Source organism: Urocitellus parryii, chromosome 6, assembly GCF_045843805.1.
Source record: "Urocitellus parryii isolate mUroPar1 chromosome 6, mUroPar1.hap1, whole genome shotgun sequence".
Taxonomy (NCBI): domain Eukaryota; kingdom Metazoa; phylum Chordata; class Mammalia; order Rodentia; family Sciuridae; genus Urocitellus; species Urocitellus parryii.
Window position 1 is genome coordinate 124,326,159 of NC_135536.1, and position 12,523 is coordinate 124,338,681.

The 12,523-nt window shown below is 40.5% G+C and overlaps 1 protein-coding gene and 1 non-coding gene across 4 annotated transcripts in view; both read left to right on the forward strand.

Annotated features, from left to right (window-relative positions):
* Gabrb3 (gamma-aminobutyric acid type A receptor subunit beta3) overlaps positions 1-12,523 on the forward strand; it is a 240,557-nt gene that overhangs the window by 144,850 nt on the left and 83,184 nt on the right. For all 3 annotated transcript variants that reach the window (XM_026402611.2, XM_026402610.2, XM_077799952.1), the window contains exon 4: positions 5,630-5,850. In XM_026402611.2, the coding sequence (XP_026258396.1) occupies positions 5,630-5,850 (221 nt within the window). The remainder of the gene's footprint in view (positions 1-5,629; positions 5,851-12,523) is intronic.
* Positions 1,374-1,446, forward strand: Trnaa-agc (transfer RNA alanine (anticodon AGC)). The gene has a single exon. It is a non-coding gene; the product is annotated as a tRNA-Ala (tRNA).

Here is a 12,523-nt window from a genome sequence, read left to right on the forward strand (position 1 = left end):
CATCTGGCTGCCTTGTTTTGGAGGGTGATCATCCTAGGGAGAAGGGGAGGGTCTCAGACAAACCTGTGGAGCCACCTCTTTCTATGCCTTGCCCTCTAGCAGCTGGCTTTGTGAAGACAGCTGTGATGTTAGTGACTATCAGGACCTACCTTGTCAAAAGTCCAGGCTCATGACCTTTTCCTCAAGGCTGAGGTTGTATAATTATTTTTTTTCCAGGAAAATGGCCTGGGTTGTCTCACCCAGAAATAACTGCTTTTTGTGACTTCTGTATCACCTCCTGTTTAGTAACGTACTTAATCCAGATTGCTTTTAGATTGCTGATACCTGCAGTCTTTTCCTCTGGTAGATGGCTAATTCCTTAGGGCCCAAATTGCATTTAGTTCATCTGTACCTCCCAGATGGTAGGCACTCAACAAATATTTATCAAATGACTGAATAAATATCTGAATAAACAGATATATCCTGTGCAGCCTGAGGGACTGGCAAAAGAGAGGGCTTTACCAACAAAATTGGTAGAGTTATGGGCTGAGTCAACGAACAGTATTGGGTGACTGTCTCATTTGGTGTCTCCTGGCACCTCCCCAAGCCCCTTCTCAGCCATCATCAGGCACCCTGGCAGCAGGGGTCTGTCTCATGCTTGACCAGGGTGGCTGGCCTGGCTCACCTTTGCTAACCATTTACTATCTCTAAACCCAGGTATCTCCTGAGTCCATCTTGAATTTTTAGGTCAAAGAACAAAAGCTTAATTCTCTATCTTCATCTTGTCTTCTGTGAGGAGTCCAGTGCCCTTCTTTTCATCCTCCACAGCCAAGATTCTTCTTAATTCCTGGAGCTTTTATCATGTCAAGGTGTCTTCTGTTGCTGGGAATGGAATGGCCTCTCCTTGTGACTGTGCTCTTTCCTTTGATCCAGGCCACATCACTCCAAATGTGAACATTGGCAGCTTTTCCAGCATCCTTTGGGAAAAAAAATATACTTCTAAAAGACAAATGTGTACAGCAGCTGTGCTGATGTTTGTGGGGACAGGACACATTGAGGGTGCCATGCTTCTCATTTAACCTGAGGAATACCTCAGCGCCTTGATCCTCCACACGCCAAGACCATGGCAAGCATCACCCCCACTAAACAAAGCTCATTTCACTTTATGATGCAGAACTGCTTTTCTCCCCATCCCTTAGGGTGTTAGCCCTTGAGGGAGGCGTATCCAACTTCAAATCTCATTTTCTCCTGTTACTTGTACTTAAAAGTGTTGGGGGATAAGCAGAGGAATAACAAATCAATTCTCTATTTTTTTAAATTTCCTCATCCATTTGGGTTAGTAATAGTAATAAGAATAATACAGGCTTTATATTTAATGAGATGGTAGGGTGGCTGGGGATATAGCTCAGTTGGTAGAGTGCTTGCCTAGCATGCACAAGGCCCTGGGTTCAATCCCCAGCATCACCAGAGAGAGAGAGAGAGAGAGAGAGAGAGAGAGAGAGAGAGAGAGAGAGAGAAGGTAGTATGAGGCCTAATGTAATATTAGACAGGAGCAGAACACATCTGTGGATCCCTCCTGAGCTCAGTGCATGTGACACTAGAGACACAAACTTCTGACCCAGTGTTGAGAGGAAACAAAACTGAGGCGAGTGAACACCAAAATACAGACAAAGCTTCCAGGGGGATGGGGGGCTTCACCTGGAGGAAAAGGAAACAGCACTGATGGAGGGGGAAGTCAGACTGGCCCACAAACAAAGGAGGGGTCCAAGATTTATTCATGTGTGGGGATTGCAGGGTAATCTATAATTGGGGGATTTTTTTTCACTGATCATGGGAATGGTTTGAAAAGATGTTTTCCTTTTAATATTTTTTTTTAGTTATTGATAGACCTATTATTATTTATATGAGGTGCTGAGAATCGAACCCAGTGCCTCACACATGCCAGGCAAGTTTGCCACCACTGAGCCATAGCCCCAGCCTCTCAAAAGATGGTTTTGTATCTTGTGTCGACATCCTGGCCTTGAGGAATGGGTGGATGATTTATCCCGGGAACTTCCCTTCCTAGTGCCACCACCTGGCACAAACATCTTGGCCTTGTGATAGTGTCAGGCTGCTGGAGCTGCTGAAGTAGCACATTGGTGTATATGGAAAGAGACGCATGTGAGGCTTTTAACAAGTAAGAGGTTAAGGGACCAGGGGTTTGTCTCCCTCCTTCCCTTTTGTGGTGGTCCCCCACCTTTCATTCCCTCATCTAGTCTATCCTTAGAAACATTACAACAAAGGCTTCTGGTTTTTATGATGTACTCCGTGTCCATGGCCCATCAGATTGTTTGGACCATGGCCAGGGGGTAGGGAAAAAACACCGTCATACTTCGGATAGGTTAAAGGTCATGAGTTAAGGCTTGGCAGAGTATTTGCCCTTTTCCCCCATAATGGTCCCTAACTGTCTTGCTTATCAATGCACATCACAAGAGGCAGCAGCATGGCTTCTTGTCAGTAAAATCTTCCATTCACTGCCTGGCCACTGTGCAAAGTAATGGGGGGAGGCGTGGACGATTCCACCATCCCCTGCCTTTTATCTACCAGTGTCAGAAGGGGAAAGAAGTGGGCTACTACTGATGAGCATCACCATAGATGTAATTGTTGGTACCTTACAAGGCAGAGCTGATGCAGTCAGTTTGGACTTGAATACTATTTTTTTTCTTCTCTCTGTTCCCTGTGCTCTTCCCCACAACCCACCCAAGTCATATCAGCAAATGCAGAAGACCCAAATGAGGTGCTGCGGATGGTGTGGAGAGAGACACCATCCAAAATAAAACCCCAGCCCGTCTCCCAGCACACACTGTCGTATTCCTCTTTCTCATGGAAAGACATGTGAGGGCCTGTCTGAAAGGGGCTCTGCCCAGACTGCTAGACTTCATGACTCAGGGGCCAGGAGGTGGGGCTGGGCATTAAGGAAAGAAGCAAGTGAAACTCTTCTGTTCCAATAAGAGAAGAGTTTGGAGGGTTGTATTCAAACAGGAAATCCTTTAGCTGCCACTGCTGGTTTGTTCCCATCTTCTTTATGCCACCATGACTTCATATGATTCAGTTAAAGGCCCACGCCTCTGTAAGTCAGTGGTGATGGCTGGATGGGACTGTGCACTGTGGAGTTCCACTCTTTACCTGATGTTCTACTTGCACATTTTATCTGTGAACTTCCAGGACAGGGCTAGCTAGGAACACTCCTCCCACCTGTTCTCCCCTCTTTCCTACCAACAAGCACTTTGTGCTTCACTCTGGACTCCTTACCACTTTCCCTTTTACCCATTGAAAGTACCTTTGCCATCCAGATTTTGTTTTCCCTGCTTAGTGTTTTAAGATATAGGTTTTACCCTTTGGATATGGTGAGTCCCACAGATCAGGAATCAGCTGCCCTTGGCAGGATAGCTGGTTCCTCCCAGTTCCTAAGAGGAGGGGAGACCCTATACCCTGTGGAGCCACACAGACACGGGGGCGGGGGGGGTGGAGGTCAGAAGGTGGGGGAAAGGGGCAGCTATAGGGAAGGACTTTATTGTGGTTTCTCTGGGAAGGAACAAGGGAGAGAGGGTAAGCAGGCTCAGGATTGGTAATTTCAGGTCTCTGGGGCATACAGTCTGTATACCTTGGTCCTGTGGGGTGGTGAATAGTGGCCTGGATAGTACCTCTAGGGTCAGCAAAGCCCCAGACATTAAAATATCAGAATACAGTAAACAAAGACACATGATTGATACACTGGATAGGATCATTTTTTCTACCCAGAAACTGTCATTGGCTTTGACTGGTTGCAAAGCTGGCATTTGAGTCCACTCTCTGATCACTGACTTGGAGTGCAGCATTGCCCAGCACCCCATGAACCCTGTATTCCAGCAAAACAGCACTCTTCAGAGATCATTAGTACTGTAAATGTGAGATGCCCAAGCATTTTTTTCATGCCCTCTGCCTACTATCTAGCTAAGTGAGACCTATGTTTAGAGCCAACTGCTCTGTGAAAAACTTTAATTGGAGGTGGTGAGCATCCACACAAGTAATGGCAGGCACAGAACTCTGCCCATGAAGTGCCTGGAAAACAGTTTCCCCTTTCTTGTCATCTACTCAAATGCTACCTTTCCTTCAAGGTGCAAATAAAACCTCTCTTACTTCATTTACTATTTTTTTATCTTTATTTTTAATGGCACTGAGGAATGAACCCCAGCCTTTGCACATGCTAGACAAGTGCTCTACCACTGGTCATACTGCCAACCCCATAGATAAAATCTCTGAAAGCTCCAGGTTGCTGAGTGCAGTGGCACATGTCTGTAATCCCAGAAGCTCAGGAGGCTGAGACAGGAGAATGGTAAGTTCAAAGCCAGCCTCAGCAATGGCGAGTTGCACTAAGAAACTCAGTGAGACCCTTCTCTAAATAAAATACAAAATAGGGCTAGGGATGTAGCTCAGTGGTTGAATGCCCCTGAATTCAATCCCTAGTACCAAACAACAACAACAACAGCAACAATAAAAATATTCCAGCTCATTTGGATTTCCTTGCCTCTCTGTTCTCATTATTTTGGGCTTTACCATTTTAAAACATATTGCTCAGCATGTATGAGTTCTCTTACTTCATCTTGCTGTGCTTGACTAAAGACAAAGTTGACATCTGATCTTTATCATTTCTAACCTTCTATACTCACTGTTGAGAGCAGTAATAAATAGGCGTTCTTCAACTCACCACACCCAGAACTGCCTGGTAAGACAGCGTAAAGAGTGTTGGATGGGCTGTGGGAGGATGTTCAGGATGAACTCTTGAACTGATTTTTTTTTTATCCACCTCTCACCATCCATAAGGTGAGGGTATTTGCAGACATGACCTGATAGTGTGTGGATTCAGAAAGCACCCTGCCTGGAACAGAGGAGACTTTTTCTTCTCTGACTAGAGAATTTACATGCATGCCTTTGATTTTTCAGCTTGGATCTTTACACAGTGGAATTTGGAATGTCTTGTGACTATAACCAAATTTTCAGACTTGATTATCCAGAATTGAATAGTGATTGCCAAAATAAAAGAATATATATATATATATATATATATATATATATATATATATATATATATCCCACATCTTAATTACAACATCTTATTTGCCCTTTTACCATTTTCTTCTCACTGAATCACCTACTATGCTGAGAGAAAGAGAGAGAGAGAGAGAGAGAGAGAGAGAGAGAGAGAGAGAGAGAGAGAGATTGTAGAAAGAGCTCATCTGTTGTGGGTGGTTAAAGCATCTGTCTGCCTAGTGGAAGATAGTGCACTTAGGGGATGATCAGATTCCCCGCCAGCACCCTGATTTAATGTTTTTTTTCTTTATTTCTTTGTGGCTATCTCTTAAAAGGCAATTTGTCTAGTCTGCTTCCTAACTAAATAAAACAGACCATTTATATGCATGACACACATCTGTTCATATACTGTACCCATTAAACCAGGTATTTGCATTCACAAGGAAACAACCACTGCTTCCCACCCTGCCTTAAAATGATATCTATTCCTCCTGGATATTCATTATAGAGCTTGGATTTCAACCTCAATGTGGCCAGTCATGGAGGAATTACACCTATGGATGGGCAGCAACTAATCTTTCTTTTCTTTTTCTTCCCCCAGGATTATACCTTGACCATGTATTTTCAACAATATTGGAGAGATAAAAGGCTCGCCTATTCTGGGATCCCTCTCAACCTCACCCTTGATAATCGAGTGGCTGACCAGCTATGGGTGCCCGACACATATTTCTTAAATGACAAAAAGTCATTTGTACATGGAGTGACAGTGAAAAACCGCATGATCCGCCTTCACCCGGATGGGACGGTGCTGTATGGGCTCAGGTCTGTCTGCCTTTTCGGGGACAGTTTTACAGTTCCATAGTGCATTGGCATTGAATTTCTCACTTGAGATGACTATAGTAAGTGAGGCTGTGTCCTCATATTAATTAGGAAACATGCATAAAATACTTTGAGCTTTGCAGAAAAAAAAATCTTATCACCCCAATATTTGGGGCATTACTGTTACTATAAATAGACATCAATTGCAAAGCAGCCTCCTTGAGTGGATTGTATATAATTGGGTTGCCATATCTAAGAGCACAAATTCCCCTAGGATGGTTTTCCTGTATCATAGCCACAAATGCCTGTAATTAATATTGCCCTGACATACCAGAGGTTTTAATAAAGTTTTTTCCAAAGCTATTTGAACAGTTGCAAGATTATAAGGTATATTCTCCACGGAGTTTTATCGAGGTAGTGCCACGGATATTTATGGGAATTACTAACTGAGAGGCTTCCTGATGAGAAATCTCTTTCTCTAGGTCTTAGAATGCAATCACTCAAATCAGGAAGCCAGGTTGCCTTCCTGAACCTAGAGGAGGATCTGGGCTTCCCTGGTTGCTCTGGAAACCAGGAGACCTTCCCAGGGTGTTCCACTACTGCTAGGGGTTGATTCTTTTGAATATCACTTTGCTAAATGGTGCTCTTAAAAACCTTTGGTCTCTTGCTTTGATTTTGCACTGATTTTTGCTTTGTTTTGTTTTGTTTTAGAGGAGGAATAGTATTAGTAGTAGTAGTAGTAGTAGTAGAGTGTATGTGTATGTCTCTTTTTCAATCTCCTCACCTAAAAGTACCTCTGAGGCCTTCTCGTAGTGGTTCAAAGTTCTGAGTTAAACACCTGTATAAATTGGAGTCTGGAGTTTTCTAATGAGACTCCAGAAGCTCAAAATGAAATCATAATAATATGTATTGAAATTCACACCACTGTGACTTGTAGTGCCTCAAGCTAAGTAAAGTGAATTACTTAAGATTGCCTTGAATAGGAAATGACTTTCTCAAAACTATACTACTACGCAGGAAGTTGGGGTTTCCACCAAATCAGACTTTTTAACTCTAAGAGAAAAAAGAAACATGTGTAAACCAAGCCATGGTGTTATTTTATAAAAATAATTCACAGCTGGTTGAGGTGGCACCTGCCTGTAATTCCAGCTTCTCAGGAGGCTGAGGCAGGGAGACTGTGAGTTCAAGGCTAGCCTCAGCAACGTAGCTAAACCTCTTCTCAAAATACAAAATAAAAAGGGCTTAGGATATAGCTTAGTGGTAGAGCACCCCTGGGTTCAATCCCTAGTACCACATGCATACAAATAAAGAGTCTAGCCTGAGGTTTCTTTGAAAGGTCTTCAGCATTTTATATTTTCCCGCAAAAAAAAAATGAGAAATGTGGTTATAAAATTATGGAGGTTCTGACAAGTATATCTTTTGTTCAAACTATTACCCAGAAGTCTTGTGAACATTAAATAAGGAGTCCTTTACCTTCCCTGTAGTTCCCAAAAAAGATTTAAGCAGAACAAACCAGCAGGTATGTGTGAATGGTATGCATGTGTATGTATATGTGTTCATGTACTTGTGTAGTGGGGGGAGCAACAAGCAAATATCAAAAATTAATCTTCATTTTTGACCTTTTAAGCCAAACTTGCTACTTGAGTTTGCTCTATTTTTATTTCTGCATTCTTCATTTTCATACCAGAAGAAGAGTATGTCAGGATGCCTTTGTTAAAAGCAGAGAGCTTGAACTCTTTTGGGATAAAGTTTTATAATATGCATGAAAGTGCTGTAGTAAGTTTCCAAATTTCATTTCAAAGTGTTGGACTTAACACCACAAAACAGGGATGAAAAATTTTGTCTCTAACACTTGTCCTGTAAGTTTATATGAGAAAGTTAAATCATAATGGAATAATAAGCTATGGGAAACTTTTAGCAATAGACTTTGTGCAGTGACCTAACAAATAATTATTCTAGTCAAGTTTACATCCATTATGCCTCTCAAATAGCCTCTTAAATTAGAAAATGGATCTCTAAATATGTAGCTATTTTTATTTAAATGTACTCTCAATATATACCTTAGATCTTTATTTTGAGCCTTATGTTTCTGAAATAATTCTTCAGGTTTATGTGAACCTGGACAAGTTGTCATAAAGAAACTCTCCACCATATTCTTCATGTGCTCAGCTTCATACTGTCATCTGACTTCTTAGAAATTGGCTAATATAGAAATTTCTGCCTTGATATTTTTTTTAAATTGTTATAGAGATTAATTTGAACTTTTGGACAAAAATCACATTGATCATTAAATACTGATTATTTTAATAATTAATATATATACACATTCATTCTATGCTATTCTCTATAAACTTTGTTGATATTTATGTATAAAACAAATTTTATGTTTGTACAAACACAACACACACATATCATGGTTTTTTATTAAAAAAAAATAAGGTGTGAATGCTTACATTGATGGGCCACCCTTTATCCTATCTTTGACCCAAAAGCTGACTTCTCTTTTTGTTGTTGTATTTGCTGAATCATGTTGGTGACCTGGCAGACCAGGGCTGGGCCAATGTAGGTAACTCAACAATATATTATAAATAAAGTACAGATACTCCTCAACTGGCAATACAGTTGTGTTCCAAAAAACTCTACATAAATTTAAAATATTATAAGTAAAAATGCATCAAACGTACCTAACCTACACAACTTCCTAGCTTTGCAACATAGTTCTGTTGTAAAGAGTGTCAGTGGCTTCCCCTCTTGATCCTACAGGCTAACCGGGAGCTATGGCTCACTGCCACTGCCCAGCATTACCACAGTCTCAGAATGCATACTGCTAGCCTGGAAAAGGATCATAATTCAAAATTTGAAGTAAGATATCTACTGAATGCATATAGCTTTTGCACCATTGTAAAGCCAAAAAATGTGGATCAAACCATCTGTCAGGATCATCTCTACTGTGGCCTGAGCCTGGAGGAGATTGGGCACAGTTGAGAACACCAAAGTTAGACTCTCCATTCTGGAAGGATTGTATACACTGAGGTTGCTATTGCTCCCTTCCTTACAAAATGCTCCTGAGGAAGAAAGCTCCTTTGGAACAGAGATTGCTTTATGGCTGGCTATGGGTTTGAGTTGGATTGCCTGAATTTCTGAGACCTTAAGGTTGGATTCTTTTCACCACTGATACTGTGCTTGACCCTCACCCTCTCTATCCACCAGTAGCGTGAACTGCTAAGTCATTCTCCACTTAGCTCTTTTGGTCTCCACTTCCTATACATGCCCAGCCTTTGCAGTACCAGGATCAATGAGGGCTTTTGCTTTATCTGGGACAGATGAAGATCTTTGGCTGTGGATGAGCCATCCATGACGTAGGTTCATATGTCAACTTGGCCTTCTTTTGGGAAATTATTGATCCTTAACTTTGAGGACTCCAGAGTAGTCCCAGACTGCTCACGCAGATGTTTGAGAGTGATTGTGCTCATTGAGATAAAAGGTTATTGTAAATCATGAACCATTTTTTTTCCTGAGTCTTCTAGCCCTTTCAGCTTGAAACTTTGGCCCATACTAGCTTATGCTTACCACTTGAACTTAGCTGATCATGATGATGAACCAAACCTCTGGCAAAGGCCCAGCTCACCATGGGAGGCCAGAGGATGGTCTGCATAGAGCCCATTACCATCCTAATGCAGAATATAGCTTCTCTGAAGGTTCTTGGGCAGTAATACCCTTTAAGGGATCAGGAAGATCTCTGCTGACTAAGACTCATGGGCCTTACCCCTGTCTACACCAGAGCTGCTCTGTTTCCTGCTGCATGGAAATTTGCTGCTTTCTTTGAGAAAGCATTTTCATTTTCCTGACCTTCTTTTTTATTTCCTCATCCTACAATGTCATTGAATGTCTCACTTTGTGCCATTAAGCATGTTTTATAATGTGGTCTGTTTTTTTTTTTTTTCATCTGTTTGCATTCATTTCTCTGATACTAAAAGGTTGGCAAGAGGGTTGCAAATATAATTTGATTTGCTCCTAAAACACCTGGGAGCCTTAGGTTAAGTGATCTTTATCAAAACAAAGTAATTCTTATTTTGCCTGAAAAGTTTATTGCAAAATCTGATGGAAAAATGTATTGTAATGTTCCTGCTTGATGTTAAAAATTGCTTAAAAATGTTAAAGTTGCCATTCCTAAACTTAAAATGCTGGATGCAACATTAAATTGAAACTAGAACTTACTTCAAAAGATTCAAATTAAGTCGTCTAATGGGCTTAGGTAGCATCTTATTCCAAAACTGTATTTTATACAGTCGTTCTGCTCAACTACATTTTTTTTTGTGGCAAAAAGGATGCAAGCTCAGGGGACGTTTGGGCACACATGACTGAGTGCAGATGTACCTAACTCCTAAATACCCATTTTGTCACCATCTCACAATTACTTTTATGTAACTAAGTAACATGTTGATTAATTTCTTTCCAGAAGGGATTATGTCAATTTATATTCCCACCAGCAAACAAGCAATATATTAGTGTTAGGATTCTGACACTTGGATTGGGATTTATGATTATTTAGGTGAATGTAAATAATCTATCCCTTTTCTTCATCTCTCAGGACTGGAGAAAATTCCTCTTCTCACTTTAAATTCAGATTTGTACATTTCTAACCCCAAACCCACCATGTTCCTTCTTTCCTTCTTTATAAGGATTTTGCATTTTCTCTTCACACTTCCTCCTTTACTCTCATTTGATGATGTTACCTCATACTTTAATTGAAAATACAGTGATTTCTTCATCTTCCCCTTACAAAAAGGCCGTCTCCTCGGCTTATTTCTCACTCTTTACCTCCTGTCAAAATTGGAGAATGAGTCTCTGACCAGTTCAACAGTCAGTTTCCTTTCTTGGCATCCTCTCCCTACTCAAGACTCCTGATTCTAGCTCTTCCCTTGTTAAAATGATTCTCCCTCATCATACTTCCACGATGTGAACTTTCTTCCCACTCCACAGAAACATCAAGAATGTCCCTGTCTCAGTGCCTTTGTACATGCTCTTGGCTAGATGTAGAATACTCTCACTAGAAATTCATGTTTGACATCATTATAATGTCATCGTGTAGTTGAGATCTCACTCTCATAAGGAGAGCCCTTCTCTAATGAGCTCTTCACTTTCTGTCACATCACATTCTTTGATTTTATTATAGGACTTATCCATATTCCACATTATCTTGTCAATTTATTGCATGTTTTCATCCATGATGATGGAGAGCCATATGAAAGTCGAAACTCTCTGAGAGCTGTTTCCATCTTATTTATTATGGTACCACTAAAATCTTGAGTATGGCTGAGTATAGTGCATGCATGTAATCCCAGTAGCTCAGAAGGATGAGGCAGGCGGATCTTGAGTTCAGAGTCAGCCAGCAAATTAGAGAGGCCCTAAGCAACTCAGTAAGACCCTGTCTCTAAATAAAATATTTTTTAAAAAAAATGGCTGGGAATGTGGCCATGTCCTAAGCTGCTCTCCTCCTCCACATTCTTATGCCTCATCTTGGGTCCAGAGCATTGGAATCAGTGACCGCTCTGCCTGAGGCCTCTTGAAACCAGGAGCCCCAAATGACCTTCTCCTCCTCTACATTGTTCTTGTCAGGTCTTTTGTTCACAGTGACGAAAAAGCTGACTAAAAAAAAAGGCAGTATGGGCATTTTAACAATATTAATCTTTCTAATCTGTCAACATAAGGTACTTCCCACTTATTTATGTCTTCTTCAATAGTTTCATCCACATTTTATCAGTTTCCTTGTATGGATCTTTCACTACCATAGTTAAATTGACTCCGAAGATTTTTCCCCCCTTTTTTAGTTATGGTAAATTGGATTGCTCTTTTGATCTATCTTTCTTTCTTTCTTTCTTTCTTTCTTTCTTTCTTTCTTTCTTTCTTTCTTTCTTTCTCTTTCTTTCTTTCTTTTGGTGTAGTTCATTATTAGTGCATAGACATGCTCCTCATTTTTTTCTGTTGATTTTGAATTCTGCAGTTTCAGTATATTTGCTTTTTAGTTCTATCAGTGTTTTGGTACAGTCCATGGGAATTTCTATATATAATATGTCATCCATCAGCAAAGAGTGATAAAGTCATTTCTTCCTTTCCTGGTTAAATACTTCCCCTTTCCCTTGCCTAACTCCTTGCCGGTACTGTGTTGAATAGAAATGACAAGAGTCTGGACCCTCATGTTCCAGATCTTAGAAGAAAGGGTTTTAGTTTTTCACCATTGAGTATAATGTGGCTATAGGCTTCCCAAATGTGGGCTTATTGAGGCACATTCTTTATATATTTAATTTGGTGACGGTATTTTATCATGAAAGGAATTTGAATTTTGTCAAATGCTTTTCTACATTTAATAAGATACTCATATGTTTTCCCTTTATTCTGTTATGTTAATGTAATGCATCACATTTACTGATTTGCATATGTTGAACTACCCTTGCACCCCAGGGATACATCCCACTCGATCATGGTGGGTGATTCTTTTACTTGTTGTTGAATTTGTTTTGCTAGTGTTTTGTTGAGGATTTTTACATCTGTGTTCATTAAGGATAATTGCCTTTAATTTTCTTTTCTCCTAAATGTTCTCATCTGGTTTTGGTATCAGGGTCTCATAGAAAATGTTTGAAATTATTTCTTCCTCTTTGATTTTTTTTTTAAGAAT